The sequence below is a fragment of the Dermacentor andersoni genome, unplaced genomic scaffold (genome assembly GCF_023375885.2).
Source record: "Dermacentor andersoni unplaced genomic scaffold, qqDerAnde1_hic_scaffold ctg00000044.1, whole genome shotgun sequence".
Taxonomy (NCBI): Eukaryota; Metazoa; Arthropoda; class Arachnida; order Ixodida; family Ixodidae; genus Dermacentor; species Dermacentor andersoni.
In genome coordinates, this window is record NW_027314758.1 from 335737 (window position 1) to 362135 (window position 26399).

At 45.5% G+C, this 26399-nt stretch overlaps 1 protein-coding gene across 1 annotated transcript in view; it reads right to left on the bottom strand.

Annotated features, from left to right (window-relative positions):
* The window catches only part of LOC140214432 (neuroendocrine convertase 2-like), a 247389-nt gene that overhangs the window by 126282 nt on the left and 94708 nt on the right, over positions 1-26399 (bottom strand). The window contains exon 2 of the mRNA XM_072285794.1: positions 7268-7372. Within this exon, the coding sequence (XP_072141895.1) occupies positions 7268-7372 (105 nt within the window). The remainder of the gene's footprint in view (positions 1-7267; positions 7373-26399) is intronic.

Sequence of the window (26399 nt, forward strand, 5' to 3'; positions counted from 1 at the left end):
TCCGTACCGTAAAATGAAAAAAAAAAAGAAAAGTGAAAGAAGAATTGCGAAGTTTGTAATAACGGGAATGGTTTCGTTCCCCCCTCGAAGTGAACGTTGTGCGCTAACGTGCTGAAGCTGTCGTCACTACTTTCGTGATGTTTAGATTTTGAAGCATAGCCAAAAAAAGAATGTTTAAAGGTGCGTTTGGTGTTTTCCACTAGGACAGTCAGCAACAAAAATAGGTAGACGTGCTTTCCGGGATTACAGTCTTTCTACCACAGCACGCAATGGACGAAACTTGGGCAGTTTAATGCACGTCCCCGAAACATAACGCAAGTAAAAAAAACAAGAGCCTTCTCCACCGCCCATTGGCATGTTTTCCAAGCGGCCGAAACATGAATATTGCATTCTGTATTCCACGCTTTTATTGCTCTCGATGTTCCTACCATTCGCTTTAGTTTCATTCAAGTTGACAGCGCATACTGACACACGTTATTCTGATGTAATGACTCCAGCGTGACACAAAAAAAAAGAAGGAAAAACAAAAACGCCATGCGACGCAAGAGCTCGCAAGCTCTCATATTCATAGCATCTGCGTTGTTAGCTTTCAATGGCGCCCACTTTTCTCGATGGCAAAACTGAGCAAGATAAGATTTTACGACGACGCACGACAGGAGAAAAAAGAAGCAACGTAGCCGCACAGTGCATGCAAATATTTGCATTACAAGAGCGACTCGGCTGAGAAAAAGTACCGAAAGAAAAAGAACTGTTGATGGAAGCAAGCGTTTGCGTGATGTATGAGGAGGCCTTTGCAGCCTCGCTGGCGAAGTTTGCTGTAGAAAACGCTCCCTTCTCCCCCTCCTTTGCTCCTTTCAATTGGGTGCGACGCACTCCAAGTCCTTCATCAGGACACACGTGGCACTCGACAATTTTTTTTTCTTCCTACTCTTTAATCACGAGTTCACATGGGCAATCTTCAGTCGTGCGAACGGTGGCTTTTTCAGGGGCGTTCCTTCGAAAAGGCTCCCATGAATTCAAAGGAATCTCGCGATTGAAGTTCAGCAAAGCTTTGTATACACAGCAGTGTACCGGCTTTAGTTTCGTCTTTTCTTTATTCGTGCATCCTTGAAAGCTTTTCAACCCGAACTTGTTTGGGCATAAAGGCGTGAGATTGTGAATTTGGAAACGCGTGCTGTTTTGTAAGGAATAATGCTGTGAATACTAATAACCCGTTTATCCCTTTTATTCTTTAGGATATTGTAAAAAAATTGCGACCGAACGTTCCTAAAGCTAAAATACGTACGCTTTACTGAATAGACAAGGCGCTGTGAAGGTACATCTATCTATCTGTCTATCTGTCCGTCCGTCTATCTGTCCGTCCGTCTATCTGTCCGTCCGTCTATCTGTCCGTCCGTCTATCCGTCCGTCTATCCGTCCGTCTGTCTGTCTGTCCGTCCGTCCGTCCGTCCGTCCGTCCGTCCGTCCGTCTGTCTGTCTGTCTGTCTGTCTGTCTGTCTGTCTGTCTGTCTGTCTGTCTGTCTGTCTGTCTGTCTGTCTGTCTGTCTGTCTGTCTGTCTGTCTGTCTGTCTGTCTGTCTGTCTGTCTGTCTGTCTGTCTGTCTGTCTGTCTGTCTGTCTGTCTGTCTGTCTGTCTGTCTGTCTGTCTGTCTGTCTGTCTGTCTGTCTGTCTGTCTGTCTGTCTGTCTGTCTGTCTGTCTGTCTGTCTGTCTGTCTGTCTGTCTGTCTGTCTGTCTGTCTGTCTGTCTGTCTGTCTGTCTGTCTGTCTGTCTGTCTGTCTGTCTGTCTGTCTGTCTGTCTGTCTGTCTGTCTGTCTGTCTGTCTGTCTGTCTGTCTGTCTGTCTGTCTGTCTGTCTGTCTGTCTGTCTGTCTGTCTGTCTGTCTGTCTGTCTGTCTGTCTGTCTGTCTGTCTGTCTGTCTGTCTGTCTGTCTGTCTGTCTGTCTGTCTGTCTGTCTGTCTGTCTGTCTGTCTGTCTGTCTGTCTGTCTGTCTGTCTGTCCGTCTGTCCGTCTGTCCGTCCGTCCGTCCGTCCGTCCGTCCGTCCGTCCGTCCGTCCGTCCGTCCGTCCGTCCGTCCGTCCGTCCGTCCGTCCGTCCGTCCGTCCGTCCGTCTGTCTGTCTGTCTGTCTGTCTGTCTGTCTGTCTGTCTGTCTGTCTGTCTGTCTGTCTGTCTGTCTGTCTGTCTGTCTGTCTGTCTGTCCGTCCGTCCGTCCGTCCGTCCGTCCGTCCGTCCGTCCGTCCGTCCGTCCGTCCGTCCGTCTGTCTGTCTGTCTGCCTGTCTGTCTGTCTGCCTGTCTGTCTGTCTGTTTGGTTGTCTGTCTGTGCGTCCGTCCGTCCGTCCGTCGGTGGTTCAGTGGCGTCTGTGGCGTCGGTGGTTCAGTGGTAGAGAACTCGCATGATGGTTCTTTAATGCACGAACGTCTCAGAACGCTGTAGTCATCGCTTTTCCCTACCATTGCTATGCCGGCGCCGCGTCCGAAAATCCAGACCACGTCTTTGTGCTGAAGGCATGATAAATACTAGGGACAGCAAAAAATGCAAAATAAAGAAGAAAGGTGCGAGGGTGACACAAAAGCAGGCAAAAATTTAAACCTACACGCCATTCTTAATCGAATTTCGATATTTGCTCTGGCCTTCTTTTTCACATATGTAACGACATGTTGAGATGAGAGTGCAGAGATGATCGACACTCTATAAGAGTTTCAGAGAATTACTGAAATGCACCGGAGGGTATATTTTTTCTTTTTCTTTTTTCGGCTTATCGCTCTCGAAATCAAGCAGCTGGGTAACCTCCCTACTGCCATCAATTACAGTTTGACCACGAGACGACGTCTTCGATCAACTCTGAAGTTCCGGATTAAAAAAGAAAGATGAAATGAATATTCGTATAGATTACATCTCACAGGGGCTTATGCAAGCTTAGAAGACCCCGGCCTGTCGCCTGAACCGCTTTCGTCTCGTCGCTATCGACCCGTACTCTCTGTTTTCACACGGAAAACTTGAGGCGAGTGTCCGCACCGGCTGCGGTGAGGAAACTCCAATAGCGCTGGCCTCGCGAGCCGCGTAAATTGATGTACATTATGCAAATAAGATTGACTGCGAAGCTCTCGCAAACCAACTAAAAGCAGTGAAAAATTTATGAAAAAAAAAAGCCCACACCGCCTTGAGACTACTATAGTGACCTCCCAGGGGACAGAAAGAGCTTCCGTTTTAATGACTTTACTTTTTCAATGTTCTTTAGATGAACTTGCGAAAGCTTGGGTTGATCTAGCTCTCGCGCGGCATTGATCGTTGCTAGAAAAAGAGTGTAAGGTTACTAATATTTTTTTTTTCAATCTAATTTGCTTTATCTAGTAACACAACGAAAGAAAAAAATATTTGCATAGTTCGTGCGTAATTCAGGATTGAGCCATATCTTTAGCTATATAGTGAACAGGCGTGGGGTGAGCACAATAAGCACAAAGGACCCTACGTTAGACTGCCTAATTATTTACTGTGCTTTGTAGTGTATATTGCACTGTTGCTGCACCACATTGTACGTTATCGGCGATTCGATGGTGACAAGGCGCGTTTAATCAGATTGCACGTACGTCAGGAACAATGCTATACATTCTCTAATCGACGTAAGAAATAGCGATTTACGCGCTAGTAATGTGCGGTAGCGCGTGCATAAATAGCCTAATCTGCATAAGTACATCAGAACGATGTCGAAAAGAAACGAACAGTTTCGAATGTCCTCGCAGAACGCACGGATCCAACGGGCCACAAGACTGAATGAGAAAATCGGCCAAGAAAGAAACTTGAAATCGCGGCTGCATCTGGAGTCGGTGTAGATAAGAAAATACGTCACACGCTTGATCGAAGTGAGGGAACCCTCCCCTCGTCGTACACGCGCTGCTTACGTCACGTGCTGAAGAATACATAAGCTTCCGTGAACTTTCTTTCACCCCATTGTGTACAAGGCTTCTGTAGCGAAGCCGAAACATCTTACAGAGTTTATCATTTTTAGCGTGAAAGTGTCTCGTTTTATTGCTTCATGTTTCATCCCGAGCAGACGGGCTTCCGTCGCACCATCGACTTCGTGTATAAATAGCGGACCGACTCGAGCTGTGAGATTAGATTAGATTAGATTAGATTAGACGACCAATGAACATTTTCGCCTTTATAGGGTGTTATTTGGATGTTGCTCGGCTTTCTGGGCACACGTTCGCCCAAGAGTTTCGGTGAACGATAACCAGTTTTGAGGGGCAATGCCTATCTTCACCGTCGTACCAAAGCGGGTCTTTCTAACCTGCATCCCAAACAGCGTTCCACACAACAGAATAGTACGTGCAGTACAAATAAAACTCATTGTGGATACCAGCGCGCGGTTATTTTTAGCCTCCTTTTTTCCCTATCATGTGTCACATTCGTGCGCTAATGCGCGCAATAAAAGCGCACTCTTTCTGTCTCTGACGACAGACGAGCGTGCGCATCGTTTGTGCCATTATTATCGCCAACAAGGTTCGCCTGCGTCGTCTTGTTAATCGGGCCAACGAATTGCCATATGCAAAGTGAATGGAACGGGGCTGGTAAGGACCCGCCGCGGTGGCTATAGCGGCTATAGTGTTGCGCTGCTATGCACGAGGTTGAGGCGGCCGCATTTCGATGGGGGGTGGTATGCGAAAACAGCCTTGTCCTGTGCATCGGGGGCATGCTAAATATCCCCTGGTGGTGAAAATTGATTCGGAGTACCCAACTACGAAAGTGCCTCTAAACGAAATCGTTGTTTCAGCACGTAAAACGACAGAATTAATTCAGGCCGATAATGTCTAAGCTGTTCAGCACATCTCGTGGGACGTGGGTTCTGACGCTGGTCCTATGTTGCCATAAGTAAGTAGGCTGAAAGGCCACTGGAGCGTCACTGAAGCATTCCACTTCCTTGATTCTTTCCCGCCCATTACACAAACTGAGGGACAGTGACGTCACGAACAAGCGTTGAAGCTACTACATTTTACTGATGTTCGCAAAAAAGTGACTGCCGTTCCTATACTGAGTGGCGTGCGCTGATGAGTTTGTTGTTCTAAATGAAGTTTCTCGTTCAAGCTCCGGTTGTACGCATTACAAGGACGATAAAACATGGCGCCAAGCTCCTTCCAAAGTTTTCTGCGCTGTAGTTCATGTTTCACAGAGGCGAACATTGATAAACAAGCGCAGAGTCCGTGTTTTCATCAGGCTGCTGTTTCCTGCCCACAAGCAGTATTGTACCTAACTAGGCGCTAACCTATGCGCGATGTGCCACAACGGCCACGTCTGTTTACGAGCGTGAAACTAACTCGTCTGCAGACAGCGTTAACAGAGATGTTGAGAGGCGGACATGTTTGGAATTCGGGTTTGAACTGGTATTGCTATACCACCAAAGTACAGGGCGCGTAAGAGTGTACGTTTGAACCAACTTTGTGTGCAGAAAAATCAGCCGCACAGGCGAAACTAGCGTTTCACGAATTCATTAGTTGGATGTCTCAGGCAAGCACTGCGCCATCCTGGCGTAGTTTAATTACTTTAGCGGAGCGCTATGTTTGTTGGGCGTGAAGGCGTGGCCTATTGATTAACGCGCAAGTTCAAATTCTAGCTTAACTTGTTGATTTTTCAGCCTAAACCGAGGGCACTCATGACGTCAATGCGGCACATTGTAAGGTTCACGGTGTTGTCGCGTATTTCTGTTCTGATTACAGCATCAGTCTAGGAAATCTTCCGCATAGAAAGTTAGCGCATATTATGATATATAGTAGCCCCCATTGTTAACACATTGATAATGTCACTTGTGCGTAACGCCATTCGCATTTAATGTCATTAGTTGGCTGCTACGCGGGGGTACGTAATCTTATTAGAGTAAAACGATTTCTGCAATCAAACGAGTTTGCATGAACTCATTCGAATGTGCTTCTGTCCTAAATGAGTACTCTCACCGAAGAGTGGCCTCGAAAGGATACAGCAATAAAAATAAACATTTCTAGGTAGCAGTTATTGCGTTTTCATTTGTAAGCCGTTCGCTATTTGCTGGGACACGACATTCAACTTTCAGTGCACTCCGCCGTGTGGGACATATTACCATTTAGACCAATATTTGGACTCATACCTGACTCCAGTCTTTTCTCGTCTTACTACGTCCAGTGTCTTCTTGAAGGTGGACAAAACCGTGTTATAATATTACCGGATGAATGCTACCAAGCTAAACAACTGTTTTTACTGAAAGGCATACATTTAGGAATATTTGGCCCACACACCTTTTTCTGTGCTTTCCTGTCTTCCGCGCATGCTGATTGCCATGGTCTGCAAATTACATTATTTTCAGCCGTGTAGAAGCGCACGTTAACTAATGTCATTTTATACATAAAGTAAGATACAAATTACATTAAATCTTCACGTGTGACATGGGCATAACGATGAATGTTTGGCTGGATTGATAGACTGCGCTTCTGGAACACTAGAAACTCCGGTGTTACTCAAGTCTCAGTGAGCCAGAAAAGTCACAACAACGAGAGACCAGCTTGAATTGCCCGCTCCAGCTCCTCGTGATGTCATAATATTTGGCGAGTGTCTCCTCAAAACTGCTTAATAGCCTATCAACAACTAATGATTACACTACATGCTAAGGAACAAAAGGTTCGGCTATGCGAGTGGCTTTTCTTTAGAATTGTTTCGGAACAAGAAAGGCGCAAGCACACCTACCTATATCGAAATTTGTGACGTCATACTAACGTAGCAGCGCTGGGCTTAAGTCGAAATTCAAAGTTTTTCCTTCACTTTCTACGCCGATAGGCAATCCTTTGACGCAATATTAAATGCAAATAGGGTTTTGAATAGCACTTCTCCAAACTAACGGTACTCCGCTTGCAGTACGACCGGCCTGCTCGAAATTCCAGCCGTGTATTCGCCTGACTGCAGTAACCCAACTTTATCCTGCAATGTCCCTTCAAGCCTCGTAGCAACACATCGCGATCCCTTCAGGACAGCTGGCAGTAGTCACTGGCGAACTGCCTAGTGTCTCCCGTAGCATCCCGCTAAACACGTGCAGTTCGGCGTGAGACTTCGCTTAATATTGTGAGCTCGTGTTTCGCATCAAAATAGGCTAACCACGTGAAATTACGCGCACAACTCGGGCAGGTGTAGCAGCAGCTCCTGCGGGTTGATGTTCATGACGCTGTCATCGCCAGTCCACTTATGCCGGTTCCGTCCTGCCGCAACCCCTACGTGCGTGCACTGAATACGAAGCTGAGCGGGACTCACCTGCGGGTCGGCCCGGAGTTTGCGCATGTGCGGGATGCTTCGCTTGGTGCGGGCCCGGGGAACGGCGCGGTGGACGAAGTGGTACTCGTTCTTGGACCCCAGCACCTGCGCACCGAGAGAAAGCAGAAGGGGTTTCCCATAAGCCGACTAGCAGTTGTGCACAACAGGCGTGTTCAAGAAGTCTTCGGATATACCGATATTGAAGGGGAACCTACTGCACAGTTATTTTTCTCCTTTTTATGGTGAAAGAATTAATAAGTGGGGCCCACAGAATGGCAGCAAGGGCGTCAGCGATATTTTCTGCCGCCTACAGACCGGCCGAAGCCCGCAGCCTTCGTGATTGATTTCCATTACTGGGAAGGAACATCTACTGCGCGGTGTCAGGGAAGGTGGAGGTGCAGTATTGATATTAAAGGTCACACCACTTATAATTTTGTTCGTCTCAAATGAAGAAACTGAGTGGGCTCCGAAAGAGTGACTACAACAAATTAGCCTGACAGTGTCGTACGAAACAACGAAATGTAAGAGCAAGAGAGAAGCATTTAATGGGTGTTGGAGGTATTCGCTCGTTATGGAAGCCAGACATGCTGCTCGAGGTGACCAGGCTGCTAAATGACCAATTAGTGCATAGCATGCATTCACGCGGCAGGTACAAGCAAGCACGCATGCACAGTGAAAGGTAATTAGGTTCTGTTGTTGAACCACTGAACGATACGAAGACTAAGAGCGTCTTCGTTGCCGCGAAGCACTAGCAACGTTGGTCTAACGTTAAAGTGCATGATGTAGCCAAAATGAGCTGTCAAATAAATATAAAGTGGGTTTCAGAGTAGGTCTCCAGGCCGCAAAGCGCGCACAGACGCATAAAACCGGGCTCACGTCATCCGACGCATTGTAAAATGGTGATCGCGCGAATTGCAGTTTTAACAAGCAATGATTGCACGAAGGAACCCAGTTACGTAACAGCGATACAAGCGACACCGGAGACTTAAAAACGATTGCAAATATCTCGCAGCAGCGCACCTCGAAGCTACCAATGAAATATTAGCACAGTAGGAAATGTGAATTAGCAAAACGCTTTCAGTTTAATGAAACATCAAGTAGCCTCGCAGTTGAGTATCTTAAGAGCAGACAGCGGACGTACAAATCCTTCGCATGGCTCCCTTTCATCCTCCTAATCGATAACTTCATCTGCCGCCATGACCGCTGAGTTGCGCTCACCAACACTCCCAAACCTACATACACGAATGCGTGATATCACGGAAAGTGGGCGAGGGGTCAGCAGTCAGCGTAGCTGAATTATGCGAGGCAGTTAAGAGAGAGAGAGAGAGAGAGAGAGAGAGAGAGAGAGAGAGAGAGGGGAGAGAGAAGCCATCGTAACTGAATTAGTAGGGCATTGCACTCGTCTCGCGGAGGTTGTTGGTTCGACTTCCACCGACGGTAATTTACATTTTCTTGCACTTCTCTTTCCTTCATTACTTCTACACATTTGAGGTGAAAAAAGAAAGGTAGTTAATTTCAGCGATGCATTTCCTCGCTTCATATTTTGGGACTTCCTACGGTTGCTTTATTAGGACACGTAGAGCCAGTTGGTATCCCGGTTGGACTCCGTGTTGGCGTCTGCGCACGTTCACGCATTGACCGCACCATATTTATTCTTTTCTCTCTCATACTTTTATTCCTGTTCCCTTAGCATAGGTTAACGCAACCAGACGCTTTTCAACAACCTTTGTCTTCTTTCTTTCTTTCTCTTCCACTATGACGTAAGCTCAATCAAAATGACAAGGTATCTTAAATAATGATACAGTAAGTTGAAACAGGAAAATTAAGGAATTCTCGCCATTTCAAGAAAATATATATATACATGAGAGCAGAAGAGTAAACGATCATCCCTATATACGAGTAGAGGCAAGCTAGACAACATGTGAGAAAAAGAAAGCCAAGAGCAAAAAAAAAAAAAAGCGTAGCTTATTTCCGCGCCATTCTTCCATCACGAGTGTAACGAGGGAAGCAAAAAGAGCTGGCAGGAAGGAACGCGGAAGCGGTGTTAAGACGGGATAAGTGGATGAGGCCTGCCCACACTTCCCCGAAGATGCCGGCGCCAGAGCCACACACGCACGCACACAAACACGAGCGGAACAACACGCGCACGCACACACGTACAGATATATAATAAAACCGTAGTGCAGTCACTATATACCTCTGGGAACGTGAAGGACGCTGTTCCCGACGCCCAGTAACCAAGTTACGGCTTCGCCAACAAACGGTGTCGACGCAAGCAGCCGTTATACCACATCCGCCCGACAGAACATTGAAAGTGCGATCCTGGAGAGCGTCCTTCTTTTTTTTTATGCTGGACAAAGTACGCGACCGAGCCGGTTAGCGTGGTTGTTTTCTGCTTCGGCACGATCGAGTGAACCTTCGAACTTTTAACTTTCAGGTGAAACACTGCTAAAAGCCACTTGCACGAACTTTAGGGCAGCTCGACAAAGGGCCGGATCACACAAGGGAAACTTCGTCTCGATAAACCCGGTGTCTGAAAGATCCAAAATGCAGCGGCCGGATTTGAGATAAGACCACGAACCGAAGAGCCGACTTGGACAAGCGCCGACGATCAACTGCTAAACTTTTCTTACAAGTCAGGAATATTGTACAATGAGAACAATGAACAAACCAATAGACAAAAAGTGCAGGACTGAATAAACATCAAAGAAAAGCATGAACTGCTGTGATTTGTTATTTGAAATGTGCCGCACTTCTCTCTTATTCATTTCTTTTCTGTTTTCATTGTACAAGATGTGTAAATCTATCGCTTGCAATGTAAAACTTGGCGCCTGTCTTTGTCTGGCCATCGGTGTATGTATTTATTCTTCCAAGCCGCAGTGCTATATATTGAACTATGCATGTCAGGAGCCAGCTAACCCAATCATCGGCACTACTAAGTGCGTTTGATAGCTTGCCATCACCAACATAAGTGAAAAAGTATTAAATTGAAATGAAGTGTTTGTCATTCACCAGTATATCTACCACAAAGATACAAAAAAAGAACATTTATTTTTCACGAAGAAAACTTTGCAATCAAATAAATATTATTGCGGAAGCAATTATATGGTCACTCCAAGCGTATTCTCACCGTCGGCGTCGGTGTGACATTCCGCATATATCTATGTATATATAGGTCACATGTTTATCTCTGCCGCAGACGGAAGATAGATGCTACGCTATTAAACCAGCGAGGTTTCTTAAACGAACTTATGTGGCTGATTTAATTATTCCTCAGAATTTCTGAAGAATTGCAGCGCGCAAACAAAAATCACGAGACATTTCATTAAAGCCATGCATTCCATCATAAAAAGAATTCTCAGAATATTAAAACGTGCAAAACAACATTTGCGCTCCCAATGTGAAAGCGATGTCATTTCACTTGCGCTGCTCCTTACGGGTAGCGCAGTAATGTCTGTGCGATGCCTTGCAGGCCCTATACACGGCTTTTGAAGGTGCCAGAAATTATGCCGCGTCCGCTTATAGTCACATCCACGTATAGATATAAGACCGCCCGAGGAGATCAAGAGCAATACTAAACCTTTTCTATGGCTGTAAGTGATTCACCCTTCGAACGAAACTGCCAATTTTTCTTTCTGGCCCGGAAATCGAACCTCGAACACCGTAACGATAACGGTGTCGGGTTAACCGATCACGTTATTCTCCGCTCTTTTCGAGTGCGTTCCCCGTCTCTTGGCATGTCATTATGCTACTCAAATAGACCGCCTGTTTGTTGCTCTACGCGTTACATGTCGAGTTCAATTCTTCCTCTTTGCCTCGAAGATAATATCGGCCATCCACATCTGCTCTCGAAACGATTTCCCTTCCCCGAACCTTACAACTATCCTCTCAAATACATTTCCAGAGAAGACTTCACTGAATGACGAATAAAAAAAAATCTGTAAAAGAATCCTTCGTTCTGCCTCAACAGCTGATCTAGCGATTGACCGAGTAAAAGAGAGGAATGACGTCACCAAGCGAGGCGCTCGAGCGTGGTCAAACCAGTTTCAACCAGAATCGCTGGCTGTTCAGCGAGGAACGTGTAGCAGAGCGCACTTCTCTGTTTTCTCGAGGCTGCGTATAACGGCGAAAGAAAAAATAAAAGAAAGAAAGAAAAGGAAAGGAAACAAAAGGTAAAGAAAAGACACAGGCGCAGTTTCAGATAGGGCTCCAGGAATGGGTAACAACTGAACTTGTTTACGTAAAACGAAGCGCCCTGCGGGCACCACTCTGCTGTTCTCTTTCCTCGATCGTTACTTGGATTCGCGAACGCGGCTCTGCGTGGTACGTACCACGGCGTCGAGCGTGTTGTGCTGGCGAAATGAAGACAGAATGCGACGCCGCCGGCGTGTCGGTTGCGCGTGCGAAAGCGGCGAAGTCTTTTCGACACGTTCGGCAAAGGAAGGAAAAGAAAGGAAGGAAGAAAGGCGCGTAGGATAAAAGCGGGAACGATGGAGAACGAGAAGGAAAGGACGAAGACCTAAAGGGAAGAGAGAAACAGGAATGTGGAAGGCAAAGTGCAAGGAAAAGAAAAGATAGGGATGGAGCAAGGAACAAGGAGACACAAGCCGGAAATAAAGCAGGAAAATAAAGCAGAAATAAAGGCAAGGGAATAATTGGAACTGATAAGAAGCAACGAAGAGAGTAGACGGAGCACAGAAGGAACCAATGGTGAAGGATTAAAGGAAGTAATTAAGAAGGAAGCAAGAAGCAACCGAGGGATGAAGAAACGAAAGGAAAAAGAAACACGAGGCAGAGAAACGAAATTTGATAGGAAGATGGAGGAAGAAAAAGAAAAGAGGGAAGGGGCGAAAGACGGAAGAAGTAAGCTATAAACTCGAAATAAGAAATGAAAAGGAAATGATCGAAACCGGGAAGTGGTAACGGCGGAACAAAAGATAAATGTATAGGTAGATATAACGGAAGAAGGAACAAATAGGAAGTCAAGAAAGAAGGAAATGAATGATGAATGGTGTTTAACGCGAAAGAGCAGCCCCTGGGGCACTAAAAGACGCCGTAACCAAAGGACCCTGATTTATTACACACACACACGCACACGCACACACACACACACACACACACACACATATATATATATATATATTAGTCATATTATGAGAAGCCAACAAACACTGACACCAAGGACAACATAGGGGACATTACTTGTGCTTAATAAATGAAATAGAGAAACGATCAATTAATGGAAATTAAAGTGGATGAAAAAACAACTTGCCGCAGGTGTGAACCGAACCCACAACCTTCGCATTTCGCGTGCGATGCTTTACCAATATATATATATATATATATATATATATATATATATATATATATATATATATATATATATATATATATATATATATATATACTTACTAGCATTTCTAACAAAACTTCAATTGGTTGGCAGTGTAGCACTCTATTCTCTGGCCCTTCTTTCTAAATTTTTTTCGCTCTACTTTCCATCATATGAATAAATTGATCGTACAATGTAATAACAGTGGAAATGATTAAACGAAGTTAAGCGGATCAACGACGCTTCGTCTAACCTATTTGCCAGACTTAGTATAGTTGTGGAGAAATAGGCAAAGAAAAAGAATAAAGGTGGATTGAGATAGAGTCGAATAAAAATATCAACAACACTACGAGGGACGCTGCAATGCAGGATTGCGAATTGATTTTTGAACCACGTAGGGTTCTCTAGCAGGCACCCAAATCTAAGTATGCAAGCGTTTTTTTTTTTTTTTCATTTCTCTTTCATGTTTTATTGCATTCCATTATAATCGGCATGTGGCCGCCACGGTAGGGAAGTGAACTCACTTAACGCGTGCCTAACAGTGAATGCCATCATCACTGTACTACCGAGGCCGGTGTACAGAAAGAAAGAAAGAAAGAAAGAAAGAAATCATGACAAGCGACAGCACCAGCGTGTCCAGTTTCGAAACCCGATCTGCGTGAGGGGGCGCTATCTTACCCGTGGCGGCAAGAGCCGCGCGCCACCTGCGGCAGCGTGCGGAGCGTAGCGAATCTAGTTTGCCGGATCGGCCGCCACGCGCGCCTGTCGGAAAAGCACGCCGCCGTGCGAACATAATTTGCCGCATAACTGGAGCCGACGTTAGAGGGTGCTCTCTCCTTTTTTCTTGCACCATCGCTGGAAAAGCTCGTTTCACGCGTGCTGACGCATGGAGTACGTACACAGATATTGAAAGCTCGTTTCTTTTCTCTTTTGTTCGTTGCTCCTACAAAAAGAAAAAAAAAATGCAAGGCGGTTATTCGCATTTACGTAGCGTAATGCGATTCGCTGGCATCTTGGTTCTTGTGTGACTCGGAAACTCAAGCAACGTTGAAACGTAGTTAGAACTCGTGGCTCGGCGAGTGGTATTTGTTTCGCCGTTTCTTTCTCCGCACAGCCTCGTTCAGTCGCACGGACGGCTGTTGTAATGCTATAGTTATTAAGTTAGTGTCTACGTCACTTACAGGCACGCATTGAGCAACAGGGCTTTCCAGACCACGTGCTGTTGGCCAAGCCAAGTAGAAGGGCATCCAACAGCGCAAAAGTACGGGACAAAGTGTAGAAAACGCTGACTAAAAACCGGCCTTTATTGCGTATAACTTCTGATATACTGGATAGAAAGTCTGAGCACAACGCTAGTATGTATTGTATTTGATGCGCAATGAAGACTGGTTGCTAGTCAACGCTGTTTGTTTATTTCTTCCCAAACTACCCGCTGTGGTTGCTTAGCGGCATGCTGTTGCACTGCTAAGCACGAGGTCCCGGCGGTCGCATTTCGACAGGGGCGAAATGCAAGAACGCCCCTGTCCCGTCCATCGAGGTCACGTTAAGGACCCTTAGTGGTCATAATTAATCCGTTGTCCCCCACTACAGCGTGCCTCATCATCGCATCTTGGTTCTGACACGTAATACTCCGGAATTAATTTATTTTTTCCCAAATGTCTTTTTTTGTGTGTCTAGGATCGACACAACTGCTCAGATCACTGAAACTTGCTTCGGCCACCGATACGTACTGCTTCTTACTTGCTAAGGTGCAAGCAACTTGTCTTAAAAGTTAGTTCTTGCACCTTAGCTTGTCTTAAAATTTAAGACAAGAAAGTTTAAGTGTAACCAGCCGGTACTTACACTCGCTAACCTCCCTGTCTTTCCTCCTCTTTGTCTCTCCTTTCCTTTAAGACAAGTTCGGAGTATTAAAGAAACTTGTGCGTAACACGTGCGTACTTACTTGCGGCAATCGCAACGCGAGCGCTAATGAGCTCACTTGGCTGAGAGGCAGCGATGGAATCGATCACAGACGTATCGCCGACGCGAAAGCCAGTCGCGCAAGGAAACGACGCTTACTGACGCGATGGTTGTTTTCATTTTAGATTTTCATTGGCGTTACTAAGTCCGGTGAGTGGATTGACGCAGTTTTCACTAAACGGCACTAGCGAATAATGCGTGAAAAGCGCAGCTTCTAGCGGAAGGTCTGGAAACACACCTGAGAAGGCATTGAAATTGTTGTGTTACCCAATTACTCTGACTAGTAATTTTGATCTCAATGACGGTGAGAAAAATGTAGATGACATTGAGGGGGCTTGTGCTTGAACTGATGGGATACCAGCGATAGGTGACCAGTAGGCGAGGCGAGGGCGATATAACACAGCGCTGTTCTCGATCACCACTTTAGAGCAGAAGAGATATTTGGATGTAAGCAGCGTGACGTCAGAGCCACTAAGCTACCCACAGCGGGTTTTACTCCTACATCAACAGCGTTGTTACGATAAAAAAAAAAAAGAAGAAAGAAAGCGCCCTGATTTAGAATGTAAAAAATATATGTAGACAAAAATGATAGAGTTAGCCAACAATTTTTTTTTTTCAGGATTCTGGCTGTGCGTGTTATCTCTAAGCACAAAATAATACAGCAACCGCTCGCCGAGGTCTATAATCGCTCCAGCGTAATTCAATAGGCAGCAGCTTATCATCGCACGAAAAAAAATGGTACATCGTTCAGCACACACGTTCCTTAGGGAATTTTATTTTAGAGGAAGGAAATTTTAAAAGGGACGAACGGAAAAACGCTTGCTCTACAGCATCCGAATGCTGCCTCAGGAGGAACGCTCTTTTCTGCAGAGGTGCGCTTCCTTTCTATGCTGGCTTCGGCGACTCTGCTATTTCTGAGAACTCAACGAAGTTTTCTGCCGAGTCTGCATGCACTTCGGATGTCACAGTGTCACGCTGTCTTTCATTTATGTATTTGTCTTTTTTTTCTTCAATATAGAGCGACAGGTCTGACGTTCGATGTTGAGGGCGCGGCTTGGAAGCCCGCAGGAACAGGCGGCAAAATGTGATGACTGGCGTATTGTGGTCCTTTTCTGCTTAGCGTCGTCTGCACGTTGTTTGAATAAAAGTGTTCGGAGCGATATGGCTTGACGTGGCACGGTTTAGAGAAACGTGCTTTAGGAGCACGTTTTGGAAAAGGTTGGTAAACGTCCGCACATAATCTTTCCCGTATATTAAAGCGCACATACAAACAATGACCGAGGCTTGGTTACCTTTATTATCGTTGATTGCACAGCGACGGTTTCATTTCATTTTACTTGTGCCCATTTACAAGCAAATGGAGGGGGCCAAGGTAAAAGCTGCTTATTGGCAGCTTGAGTGGTCCCTGGCCCCCTTTACATATTGGCAGACCGGTGGCAAAAAACACTTTCAGAAATCAAAAAATAAAGAACAGTGGGTTACATCAAATAAATTACATTTCTTTCATAGAATACATATGGTTTTACGGAACCATGGCGATTTAAATGGTAGTTTTCACCAGACAGATGAGCTCCGATGGTGTCAAGGCAAGGATGTCAATGCCGGCTTCTAGATAAGAATTTAGCAGCCGTGGCAAGGTATTTGCGACCATTTGATGGCCGTAATTTGTCCGCAGCTGTAATTCGACTCAGAAAAACGCTGCCGCCTTCAGGCAGTACATAAGGGTTTATTGGGCACTTGCATTGGGCTCCACAGTCTCCTACGTGATGCCTGCGGTAAAAATGATGCTCTTCCGCCATAGTCATGAGTGGTGGTGCTGCCTTACACACCGATAGCTCAGGGCCTCATGCACCAATACAGGTACCCTAGAAGACTGCACGGAGAACAGCCATCGGCCGTAGCGCAATTGGTGTAGCATCACAAGCGCAATGCGAAGAAAAAAAATGTGGGTTCGGCTTGCATCAGCCGCAAGCTTTTTTTTTTCATCCAGTTTGATTTGTCTTTTTTAATATTTAGGCATTTTCATTAAGATCACCAATAACTTCTATGCTTTCGTTAACTTCATCGTTTGTTGTCTTTATGTGATTACGTGTTAGTGACGTGCCATTTACTTGTCAGTGAAACGAGGGGCTGCGATAAGAATTTGCTTGCAGTAAGGAACCCACGAAGTTCCGCAGAGATATTTTACCATCTTCGGTGTCCTCACGTGCTTCGAATCGTTTCAGTCTCTACCTGATAGCCTCCTGCCTAGTTCAGATGGTAGAGAGAGCGACAGTCGCGGAAATACGTTGGTCCCGGGTTCGGTCCTTGGTGGTAGGACGAATTTTTTTTTCAACTGCAAAGCTTTCTTTCTGCGATACCCGTAGGGCTTTCCTTTGTAGCTTCGCGCTACTGTAGCGTGGATAGCAATTGTCCTTTTTGACAAAACTTACCCCACCTGGCGCGTATTCGCAGACTGACTTGCCGAAGTTCATATAGAAGTGCTAGTGCGTTGCAAGAATTCACGTGCAAATGTCATCGAAACGTCAAATTGCAGGTACACTTCCTAAGCCGTGCCATAACACGTAACATATATTGCGTATGTGAAGTTTATATATATATATATATATATATATATATATATATATATATATATATATATATATATATATATATATATATATATATATATATATATATAACCGAATATCTGACGCTGCGTGAGCTGGATGGCAATTTTTCTTCTCAAGGGTTATGCTAACCTTGCAGATTTCTGCAGTTCTCGTTTGGTTTCTTAATGCTAAAACTTTCTGTGCTGTCAGGTGACAACTTACACTCTTTCTGTCACATTCTGAAGTCTTGGCTTTCTCGGTTAAGCGACGGCCCAGGTCAGATTGAGTTTAACTTCCAGACCACGACAAAACTTTTTTTGTGGGGCGACGATCTCTTCTATCTGGGGGAGCTGTGTATCTTCCGCCTCTCAAAATTATGATGTATACACTTAGGCGCACTGCAACCTTTCCGTTCCCCCTTGTCAACTTTTCTCGCACGAAACTCGAAATGCAACCACGGCCATTTCGCGAAACCATTCGCAACACCGCATGTACTGAAATGATCGATGAAACGAGCATGGCGCGTGCCGTCTGTGACCGTAACTGAGACATACGGCCCCATCATTACGTTCATGAAAAAGCACTGTCTTCTAGTCTGGGCTCAGACGCCTGCGAGACGTACCACTGGTTCATCCTGGACGAAGCAGGCAAGTACTGCACCCAAACACGCCGTTAAACGAAGTACGCCGAGAAATGCCGACTCTAAGCGAAATTTCTGCGCGAATAAATCTAGTTTAGCGGCGAGAACCATCTACGCATCAACCCTGCGTAGATGCAACATTATGTTCTTGTGAGCTCGAGCAAATGCTTGGACGGTGGCGTTATATCTTCCGACATGTTTGGATTGCCTTGTTTCTTTTTGTTTCTTTTTTTTTTTGCCCAGAAGAATATTGTAACGTAGGAAAAAGGATAAACGAGGTTTTGTCACAATCAGCTTCAACGCAGACTTTCGCGTGTCACTACTCGCACTGTAGCTCCAAGCCAATCTCTCGCGGCATCACGTTGTTGGTTAAAGGTGTCGTTTTGGTTAACCACGTTGCTTTTCTCAGAAGATCGCAAAATAAAAGGACGAGGACACCACGACGCATTGTCCTCGTTTCTTCTTTTTTTGTACCCTCGTCTCGTCTTGTGAACAGCAACGCAGTAAACCAAAAAGATTCGATACCAAGCAAGCCACTACTGGAAACTTGTTGAAGGTTAAAGCCGATGTGCGCCTAACGATAGAGTCTATGCACGTCCTGTTGCCTTTAACTATTGTCCTCGTTATTAAGTTTCAGTGACTACGTGCGACGACATGTTCGTCGACCTAAAAACAATGGCCTACATGGAATGTTCTTTAAAGCTCAGAAAGTGCGACCATCTTGAGCTGTTCGTATACGGAGTCTGCTCCTACAAACACTTTAAGCCTTCAGACAACAAAATAGTCGAATAGATGCGTTTATGTTAAAATAGCGCAGTCAGTTAGCGCACGTTCTAGCAGCATCAACAAGAAGATGTCAATGTACGAACGCCGACGTTTTTAACACGAAACCTAGCGAGACCAGAGAACTTGAGTCGGCACGCCAATAGCCATCACTGTGCGGCCAAGAGGTGACTATGCTGCATATAAACAACTACACGCAGTTCAAGGAAAGCTATAGGTCTCCTCAGCCCATCAGAAAACACAAACCAGAAGAAGGGATCCTCCATTGTCCGACTCTGAGCGCCCGATGCCTGCTTAATGAAAGTTTCACAGAAGGACTAGTAGCGCAAAATGGGCGATCCCTTTTCGGCTTTCTAAAGCACGCAGCCGGCCCTTGTTTCTGATTGGATGACACGAGCCTTAACCGTCACTGCAGTGCGCGGAGTGGGCTAGACCAATTATACAACTGGAGGGCTCGCTCTACAGGGTATTTGCTTATTGTCGTCTGATTAAACACACACGCCAAGGTGAACACCCGCTGCTAGTCCAAGCATACACATTTTGCTGCCGTTTATACGGATGAAACGCAAGATTAATGTTCATCAAATGCGATGCACTTGGTGCATCGAACCAAGCGAACAAGATTATGTGTGCACGCCATCAGCGACGGCATGCATACCCATTTATGTACGCCTAATGCGCATTTTCTCTAAACCATTTCCTTCTGTGCGATCATGTTCAGCAATTATTCAGCTGACACAATCATCCATGATCTATATTTTTACGAGACCCCTTGTGCATTATATCGCACATTGCTTTCAGTCCTTATCAAAAATAACCGCAAAGAGCTTACATGTAATGTTCACCCCAGATATGACGCCAGAGGCATGTGGAACCATGTGAAAGTTCAGAAGAGTTTCGACTGGTGGTAGTTCAACTGTTGCGAAAGCGCGAGATACATGTTCATTTCTTGCTTTTCTGTTCGCGTCCGTGAGCGCGCCACCATTGCAGCGCGACAATACAAAAATACAGTCATGCATGACAGTGCATAAATCATACTCTTGCTGCCAGCTTTCGAGAAAATTGACGCTAATTTGACCCACATCCCTGAGTCATCAAAGACGACAGAAAGCACCACTGGAGTGCGTTTCCGACAGCGCGAGTTGACATGAAATTCAAAAAAAAAAAAAAATGTAGCGTGAATATCGCAATCCGCCACACAATGTTGCGTCTTCCATCTGAGCGTTTATGAAAAGAAAAGCAGTGTTTACCCCATCAAGCATCAGTAGACAGTCACTTTGTCCACGTACACCTAAATAAGTTGAGTCACGCATCTGACCACAGTATTAAAAAAAATGGTGTTTTCAAGTTTTTAACACACAAGTTGGTAATACGAACAGACTTGATAAGGGATCATGTCCCTGAGCTGCCTCCACGCCTTAGAAGGATACGGTACAGTGATATTCGCTTTCCTGATGGACCATACAACGTCTCTCTACCCTTACCAGTGCTACATTGTTTTATTGCATTTTTTTTACTCCCACAGTGTAGCTCGTGCGCACCGGCACAGTAAATCGTTCCGGCGAGAAAGCTCGTATGCTGCCCCCAGCGAACTTTCCTGCCGATGGTGGAGGGGGACACGTGCGTATAAAAGAAGAGCGTAGGCGAGAACCTCGGAAGTAGTACACTGTAGATTCTTAGGAGCGAAAATAAAGAACGGAAAGTTCTACTTTTTTTTCTCTCTCTCTCTCGCGATCACAGGCTTCGTGCAAAGCAAGCGAAAGGCGCGTTGCTCTGCCATGGGCGTCGATGCGATTCCGTCTTATGAATCCTTCACCGCGACTCGTACCGAGCCTGGCACGCGAAGTGGCGTCCCAAAGAAACTTGTGAAGCACAAAAGAACAGACGCTTTTCATGGGTGGTAGGGCCTTTCTCTGAGAGGCAGGCGCGTCACGTTGCTGGAAACAGAATTGACCCGAGCGTGAGTTGCGAATACTTCTTTTTCTCACACTTTGGCATCGAAACAGCGCGCTTCTCTTTTACGTTTTTTTTTTCCTGTTACGCGGGAATTCTTTCGTAACCAAGAATGGCGAGCTCTAGCTTTTTCGCAAAAGCATGGCGATAGGTGGCCGCTTTGTTGTTCACTGCATTCCTTGGAGGAGTGTGTAACTCGATTCACTTCTGTTACTTGAATGCTACGAAACGTAACTTGTGTAACTCGAATGCTACATAACCTTCAGACACCGCCAAACAGTGAACGCTGAACGCAGGTTGTGCTACTGACTGCGTACGTTCTTTGTGAAGTGAGCTTTGCACATGCGCAGAATATTTCTTATGCACCATATATTTTTATTAACACGGAATATCGCCATTTAAACAAGTGGAAAGAACGAGAAATACCCGCGTAATAATGGACTGAGTTTTTCGACACTATTTCAGGCGATGAAGCACAGACGCGAGAACGAAATAGACACGCAAATTCGATAGAACGAAGAAATACACGAGTGAGAAATCCAGCGTTTGACGAAAACTCTTCTACTTGTTAATACAGAAATGTTAAAGATTTTAGTTAAATTCTGGTGTTCTACGTACCAAAACCACGATCTGATTATGAGGCACGTCGTAGTGGGGCACTCCGGAAAGTTGGACCACCTGGGGTTCTTTAACGTGCACCTAAATCTAATAAGTACACGGGTCTATTCACATTTCGCCCCATCGAAGGGAGGCCGGCGTGGCCGGGATTCGATCCCGCGACCTCGTGCTTAGCAGCCCAGCACCATAGCCACTAATGAACCACGGCGGGTGTACAGAAATGTGAGCTACTAACTTAGCGTAACCTAATATTGTCCTCCATTGTTCCTCTAAAATGTAAATATATATATAACCACTAAAATGTAAAGGAAGGGTGCATATATATATATATATATATATATATATATATATATATATATATATATATATATTTGGTTGAGGAAGACGACAGTAAATTGCTAGTGTAATGTGTTTGACCCGCTTAGACACAATACCTACTGTCGAAAATTTGGGGGGAAAAACGTCTTTTCTCACTTTTTTTTCTGAGAACAGTCAGTAGTAGTTTTGTTGATGACGCACGTAGTTGGAGCCGCCTGTGTACTCTTGAGGCTATTCACGGCACCTTTTATAATTTTATTTTTGTTACTATTTTTTACTTTGCACTGAAAAATGGTAATAAATAAAAAGCAAGGTAGAGTAGGAGTACCTGATACGCCGAAGGCGATATTTGTCACACCCTGGGGTCTAATTTGAGAGAAGTAGTCGTCACTACGTGCTTGTATTGTTGCACACAGTGTTCGTGATCAACGACAACAGTATCAGCAAGAACCTTGTCGGCGAAAAAGCAACACGCCTTTAATCTGTCTTCCGGTATGTGTCTGCTGCGAATCGAGCCTTAGAACTCCGGGAAGCTGGTCACCAAAAGGCAGCTTTATTAAGAATCAGGCATTTCAAAGAATCCTGTCACGGAACAGAAGCTCAGAAGAACCGGATGAAACAAGCAAGAAAAAGAAAAAACAACTGAGCGAGGTAGGAGGAGAGTTTGAAGTCAACACAGGTAAACAGCAGGATGGAAGCACCAAGCAGAGACAGAAGACGGAGTCGCTGGGATGGGAGAGGGGAGGGAGTAGGCAAGAGGAAGCAGCAAATCTCATCAGTGCGAAAGGAATCTGGGGAACTAGAGGAGATGAGTAGAAAAAAAAAATAAGAAGCTTGGTGAGACGTCTTTACCTTCCTCAAAGAAGCCTTTACGGTCTGCGCGAGCCAGATGCTGGCGCATTCCTCCAAAAGTTGTTGCACGGCTTTGTGCGCATGCGCAAGCAGAAACACAAACATATGCACAGAACCAGTAACGCGCGGAAAGCCATAGCGAACCGAGCAGCTCTGGCTTCCCCGCAGCGGCAACGCGATGTCCATTTTATTTGCGCGTCTACGCGTTCGTGCGTATCCCGTGGTGAAGCCACCCTTCCCTGCCGGTTTCTTCCTTTGCTCTTGGTCTCCCGCTGTCTTGGCGTTGCGACAAATAACTTGAGTGTTTGGTCAGCCCAGTATATTTCGCTGCGGCATCCTTGGAATGCCGTTTCCTCTGTTTTTCTGTTCTTGTGTTAACTTTTCTTTTTCTTCCGTGCAAGTTGAGTTAGTGGTTGTGGAAAAAGTGCAGTGAGCTAGACACGGCTTGCGCCTGTGTTCATTGAGCTCGAGTTGGAAGTAAGAAGCAGCCTCTTTGAACCAGTTGGGTTAAAATCTTGGTCGAGATGACTTTTTTAGTGAGGTAACTGTTTTTGAAATATAAACTTTATACGTTTTCTCCCGTTAATATAATGTTGAGTTTCAAGAACGTCGATCTCATAGTTTATTTGCCGCGAAGGTGGGTGGTGGAAGGCGGGCAGTATTTGAGGTGATTACCCGTGGGTTGAGATCAAAGTGAAGGAGTTGAGTGCTGGCGGGTAGGGGCTTACTTCCGACGAAATTTGTCCTCAAGTAAGACTGGCGTGTTTGTACAGCGAGGACATATATGTGACAAATTTCCACTTGTTAATGAGAATATGAGGTGATTTAAATTAAATTTTTATCCTCTACTATTAAGAAATAACAAGTACAACGTTCAATTTTAATTAAGAATTTAAGCGCACCTAAATACCTACATAGTGCGTTGGGGAGCCTCACAAACCCATGCATGGCTCGCCAGCACAAGCTTTCCACACGAGCTTGTGCAGACGGGACGGCAAAAGTTGTATTATTGGCGACAACGTGAGGCAAATTTACGACGCTTCTATGCTAAATATACTGCACCGGGTACTGGACTGAATAGATGCCAGCGCAATGTTCTAAAAAAAGTCGCAGTTTCGTACGAAATGCGAAGCACCGACTGGGACAGCAAATTAGCAGACAGCCATACAAAATAAGGGTAGTACTTTTGTCGGTCATATCAAGTATAAACATTCGCTTGCTAACTAAATTATGAAGCCTGGTGTCAGTGCACACAGAATACATGAACACATCCCATTCGATGACCGCGGACACTTTATGTCAAAACGCTGGTGGGAGGAAACGCGGCAGCAGCGTACGAAGTGACCTTCGTGCTGTCTATAGGTTCAGCGCAAACTGAAAGCCGAGAACGCACAGCTCGTACAAAGCTACGAGCCGCCGAGGCCCTAGACCCATCACACACCACTCTCAAGATACCGCCGCATGACCGCGCGCAGGCGCCACAAGGCGTATTTGCAGCCAGAGAGGAACGCCACACACCCCCCCCCTCCCCCCACCCACCCTCACAGCGGGCACAAAAGTATGAGCCGTAAGCAGATCCCTCTCAAGAAACGGCGCGCGGGACCATGCGCGGCCGTGCAAAGTACGCACTTGTTGACGGAGTCGAAGCCGCCCCTCCTCCCACCCGAGCTGCCTCCCCGCTTTCCTCCAAATATGGCGGTGAATGTTGAGCCGCGATCGTTAGTTCCCTTTGCGCCCGGTCGTGAAATGCGCAGTTGCTGCCGGAGCACAACGCTGCTCCCTCTCCCTCCCTCTCATACCCCCACGACCTTTCGCGCGACTGAAGACGGCGCGGTTGCTCTCCGCTTTCTTCATTCGCGCGCGCCAGATTGAACCAATATCATCGGTTTCCCTCACGTGTATTCACTCGCACGTACAGCATACGGCGCACGGCAACAGTGTTATCGCCCTTGGACTTCATACGGAACATCATGGCGATGGCAGAAGTGCGTCTGGAGTGTCCATATAATTGCTATCGCAATAATAATTTATACGCAAATTTCAACTACAACGCTCCTGTTAAGGAGTAGTACTTGGTGAACTTCCTCAGGTCAGCGTTGGAGCGGCTTTGACGCGCCAAGCGTCGTTTTGATTTTCGGCTTCGGATTTGACTTCGAATGGCCGCAGCTGTTGTGGTCAACTGAAACGTTGTAAAAGACAGCAACAAACTCAAGCTAACTGCACTATAGTATGCTTGTTTTTATGATTCACTATTCTTGAAGGCCCAAAGCAAACTTTCCAATTCATATTTGCTTTTTATTCAGAGCATTAAAATTCCTCACCTCAGAAGATGCTGTCATCGACATCACCACATCAGATATCATTAAGTTTGAACGAATGGCATCTCCTCAGAAAAAAAAAAGAAGAGGGAATAGGGGACTTAAGGCTTTAGCGAACGAATTTCATTTTTTTTTGTGCCCGTGTGGTACAGGTATAAGCTGTCCGATCGTTGGCTCCCCTCGCACGCTTTCACTTGCACATACAGCGTAGGGCGCGGAACTTTATGCGGAACATCACGGTGACGTGGACGCCGGCGGCGACGGCAGAAACTCGCCTGGAGTGTCCATATAATTGCTATCGCAATAAAGTCGGTAAGTTAGCGTATGTGTATGCAAAGTTAACGCTGCAAACATAAATTCAAGCTTTGACAGCTAGCTTTGCCACATACTTTGTCAATATGAGGCGGTGCACGCTTTACAGGCTGGCTAGGTTTGCAACATACTTTGTCAGCGCGAGGTGGTGCACGCATTACAGACCAGCTAGCTTTGCCACGCACTTTGACAGTATGAGGCAGGGCACGCTTTACAGGCAAGCTAGCTTTGCCATACACTGCGTTGACGTCAACGGCGCACACTTTACAGTAAGCTAGCTTTGCCATTTACTTTGTCAGCGTGAGACAACGCACGCTTTAGAGGACAAGTAGCAATTCGAAGGGACGCTAAAGAGCAACAGTAGGTCAGTTTAGACTCCCATACAATGTGTAAATCAATTGCCGGAGAAAGGCTCATTTTTACGGGATCAGAGAAAGGCCAAGCTTCTCTTTTCCGAACTTCGCACCGAAATTTCCGCGCTGGTACGTAAATGTGACGTAACACGGTGTTACGGTGTTATCAAGGTGTTTTCTCGCATATACACTCTTTCGGTGCAGGAAAGGTTATCGAAACATACCAGGTTGAGTATATGGCTCGATCAGAATGTGCTTCAGTCCTCTTTTTCTAATACAGAGTTACCCGGGCTAGAGCAGAATCTGTCAAAATAATAACGTAAGGGCGACCAGGTGCGGGACTTTGAGGGTGGAATAATTACCCGTATTTCGTTTTTGCGTTGTTTCTGGCTTACCAAGCCTGTTCTTATGGTGAGAACGACTGTTTTGGTGAGATGGGATATTCAGTCATACAATATTCATTTTTTCTGTCACTTGAAGGAAAAGCTAATGAGCAGCATAACATAAAATCAGGAAAGACTCCATGGTATAGCATGAAGACTCCTAAAAAGACATGAAAACAGTTAACCTTCGGCACTTTAGTAAGGCCACGTAGTAGCCATGCTTGTCTTATTTTCTAGTATGCTCTTGTATCTGCCCTTGTTATTTTCTTGATATGTGAATGTTTGTCGCCACCAGCTCATAGCTGTTTTTCTGAACTAGTTCGAACGCCGTGAATTTCAAAGTATATTCACACGTTAGGTCGTTTGAGACGTGAAGTATTTCACACAACTTGTTAGATATGAAATTTGGTTCCTTGAAAAACGAGTGTAATCGTATAGCTATAAACAGTTGCGCAGATTATAGCAGACGCTGTCAAAATATCTCAAGTCACGAGTAGTTACTGAGGTAACTTAGAGGAGATAGTGACACCCGTCTCCGCTTCCCGAGTTTTCTCTGGCTCATAGGGATTGCTTCAGTATTAGTTCATTTGTCTGCGGATTTCGAAATGCCAATGTTACGAATTTAAACTCATAATTCTATTTAGAGTCTCGTTAAAGTACGGTGTACATGTTCGCCGACTGCTAGACAAAGTTTTTCATGTAAGTCACTCGGTGTTTGCA